General features: G+C 44.5%; 1 protein-coding gene across 2 annotated transcripts; it reads right to left on the minus strand.

Annotated features, from left to right (window-relative positions):
- Positions 1-1,140: 1,140 nt before the first annotated feature.
- On the minus strand, positions 1,141-3,379 carry UBQLN2 (ubiquilin 2). 2 transcript variants are annotated; one of them, XM_006898898.1, is made up of 2 exons: positions 1,842-3,379; positions 1,141-1,505 (listed from the first exon to the last, which is right to left on the minus strand). In XM_006898898.1, the coding sequence occupies exons 1-2, from the start codon at positions 3,198-3,200 to the stop codon at positions 1,326-1,328; spliced, it is 1,539 nt and encodes a 512-aa protein (XP_006898960.1). In that variant the 5' UTR covers positions 3,201-3,379; the 3' UTR covers positions 1,141-1,325. The 2 variants fall into 2 exon arrangements, with proteins under 2 accessions (XP_006898960.1, XP_006898959.1); XM_006898897.1 differs by having other exon boundaries at positions 1,156-3,379.
- Between the last annotated feature and the right edge of the window lie 207 nt (positions 3,380-3,586).

Raw genomic sequence — 3,586 nt, forward strand, 5'->3', positions numbered from 1 at the left:
TGTGACAGTCTGTTTCTGTAAAGACTATATCCTTGGAAGCCCTATGAGGTAATTCTACTCTATCCCATAGGGTCACAATGAGTTAGAATTGGCTCAACAATGACATACTTGTTTTGATACATTAAAATCATTCCAGATTAGGGGGGAAAGTCTTATAATAAAATCACAAGTCAGAGAAAGAAATACAGCATAAGATTTACACAATTTTGAAGTGAGGCAATCCTTCAAAAGGTGGTCCTAAATCAGAAGGCAAAAAGGAAAAGAATAATCTATTTTTAATTATTTTTATTTTTTATTCATTTTAGTGCATTTTTCCCTGTATACAAGAGATATAACTGATAAAATCAAAAGATACCATTTTTTATACATAGCAGTTAAAAACAATTCAAACATCACATACACTATTAGCAAAAGTTACATTTCAGTAACAAATCAAAATGTACATTAGGGTCTCTTTACGGAAGTGGGTTTTATGAGAGTCATTAAGAAGAAAGCCTTAGGTAAAAAGGACTTTCCTGATTATTACTACACTGATCCTTTCAGGTTGCACAAAGATTAAGGTCATACTAGTCAATCTGTGAAGGCTGACACAATGCTACACTGTACGTTTTCTGTACAATTAAATATAGACAGAAATAACAAGAATAAACATTTCAATTATATTTTAACTGAACTTGCCTAGCCAACATATTCACTGAGAAATATATCAATGATGCTGTAAGATTCCATGAAACTGGGAGAAATACTTATTTTTTGTGTCACACTTATTCTGCTTCATTTGTTCTAATATTTCTAAAAGATGCACAATTCCAATTGTGTACAAATATAGCCAAAAAAAGTTAGTAAATGGTATAAATCTTACAACATTTTGCTGAAAAAGTACATGCCAAACTCACAATAGGTAATATATTACTACAAATTAGAGCTTCAAATAATCTGCTTCTAATGTATCTTCATTGTACATTAAGTTCTTAACCTATGCTAATTATTAAAATGCAAACAAACTGGGCAAAAACTTATTTACCCAAGTGAGAAAGTTGATACCACTTTCCAAAAATCACAATAAATGCAGAATACAGCAAAGTGTTTTACATGCAGCACTTCTGAGTCAAAGAAACAGTTTTGATTCTCACCATTCACAACAGAGAGGAAAGGGAAGGAAAGTAAATGGGAGAGGACTCCATCTTAAAATGTATCACATTAGATGTATAATTAGACAGATTTTTAAAAATGAAAATAAAGCAAGGGTATATGTATGCATTTAAAGATTTAAAAGCCATTATCAAAAATAAGATACATTTTTTTTTCAAGGTAAAGAAATGTGATTATGATGGCTGTGAGCCCAGAAGCCTCTCAATAGCTGCATTTATGTCACCTCCTGTTGCTATAAGAGCCTGCAAGTTTGCTTCACGGTTTAAAAACCCCATTGCATTGAGCTGTTCCAGTTGTTGTTGAAATCTAATTTCTGGATTCGGCAGCTGTGGGGGATTTGCTCCAACCAGAGCCTGCACCATTTGCTGAATGAACTGTTGGTTGGGTCCTGATTCTGATGTTGGACTGGTAGTTTCACTGGGTGTAGAGCTAGACACAGTAGAGCCAGATGAACCACCAGAGCCTGTGGGGCCACCAGAGCCACTAGGGACAGGGGGACCTGCAGGGACAGTGGGTCCTATGGGCCCAATGGAACCTATGGGAGTAAATGGGATTATAGGGCCTATTGGAGTGACTGGGCCTATAGTGGTTCCCAGGACTCCCACCCCCACACCTGGAGTGAAGCTTGGAATGAGGCCAGGTGCTTCTGTGGCTAATGTCTGCAGCCCCTGCTGGATCTGCATTAAAGCTTGCATTGCTCTCGGGTTAGATATGGCTGATAACGTGTCTGAATTCTGCATCTGCTGCAGGAAAGCCGGAAGTTGTGGACGCATCTGCTCCTGCAGTTGAGGATTTGCAGCAAACAGTGGGTTATTCAGCATCATCTGTGCTGCCAGATCTGGATTCTGGTTCAGGGACTGCATCATGTTTCTCATATAGGGTGCAGACAGCATATTCTGGATCAGCTGGGGGTTTTCAGTTATTTGTTGCAGAAGGCTCTGCATTCCTGGGGTACTAAAGATGCTGGCAACATAATTGGCTGCAGCCACAGTGTTCCCAGTAGAATTGCTGGAATTACTTCCAGATCCACTTCCACCGCTCGTGGATGTATTGGCAGTCCCAGAGCTCTGAGTAGCCTGTGGTGGTGCCCATGGATTGGGCAGTGGATCTCGATTTTCTGTACGTGAAGGCTGCGTACCTTCCCCAGAGGAGGAACTGCTCCCAACAGAGGCAAAAGGATTACCACCAAACTGCTCTTGTGCAGCATTCAGCATTGGCTCTTGAATGTCAGTGTACATGCGCCTTAGTGCATTGTAGCCACCTGGAATGCTTTCGAGATTGCTCAGGGCCAAGTCTTGATTTCTCATCATTTCTTGCATCATGGCTGGATTCCTGGCAATTTCAAGGGTCTGTCTCATTATGTCTGGGTTGTTAAGCAGGTGACTAATTTCTGGGTTTCTCTGAATCAACTGTTGCATCTGTGGGTTTGCCATAATGAGTTGCCTCATCAGATCTGGATTCGAGAGCATGCTCTGAACAAAGGGATTTTCCATGATTTGGATCATCATCTCCGGGCTGGACATGAGCTGCTGCTGCATCTGGCTCTGGAGCTCAGAGAAATTGGTTGAGCTGAAGCCCAGGCTGCTAAGGCTTCCAAGCTGTCCCAGGCTTCCCAACCCAAATGGGTTGCTATTTGTGGAAATCGGTGTGGAGTTACTCCTGGGAGTCGATGCTGTGTCAGTATTCGTTCCCGCGGCATTGCTAGGCTGCGTGGACTGGCCCTGAGGTCGGTTCTGGCTTTTGATGACAAGATGAACAGTCAGTCCATCATGGATGCCGTGCTGGATCAAGGTATCTTGATCTTTTAGAATTTTTCCGGCAAAAATCAGCACTAGTTGATCGGTTTGGGATTTGAAGCGTTTCGAAATCGCCTCCTTAAACTGCTGGACCGAGCTATTCTCGGGGACCGCGAACTCCTCTTTCTCTTTAGGGGTCTTCACAGTGACTTTGATGATTTTGGGTTCAGCCTGGGCAGTGGCCGAATCTGGGGCCGCACCGGGGCCGCGGGAGGGGCGCGAGGGGCCACTGCTCTCGCCATTCTCAGCCATGGCGGCCGCTGTGACGCAGGCAGACAAGGAAGGCGCGGGCGGGTGAGCAGAGAGGAGGGAAGGAGGAAGGAGGCACCGCCACAGCAGGCTGGGCCTGCCGAGTGTAGAGAGTTTAGCACAGTACCTCTGAGATGAAGGCTGGGGTCCCTCGGTCCTCTGGTGTTGTGAGACCTGGTGTAGGCCACGAGCGTAGAAGTAGCCGCTTAAAGCTCCGAGCCTCTGCAGCTGCCTTGCGATTGAACCGTGCGCACTCCCAGCAACTCCTGCAAGCCGCTCCTCACATTCCTCTCGCTCCTCCCCGCCCATTCCCCTCCCCCAGCCCAAAGCCCGCCTCCCTGACTGCATGTTTAGGGTACCAGGCCCAGATTGATAGATATGAATTGGTC

The sequence above is a fragment of the Elephantulus edwardii genome, unplaced genomic scaffold (assembly GCF_000299155.1).
Source record: "Elephantulus edwardii isolate Elephantulus edwardi_28Jun2011 unplaced genomic scaffold, EleEdw1.0 scaffold00239, whole genome shotgun sequence".
Lineage (NCBI taxonomy): Eukaryota > Metazoa > Chordata > Mammalia > Macroscelidea > Macroscelididae > Elephantulus > Elephantulus edwardii.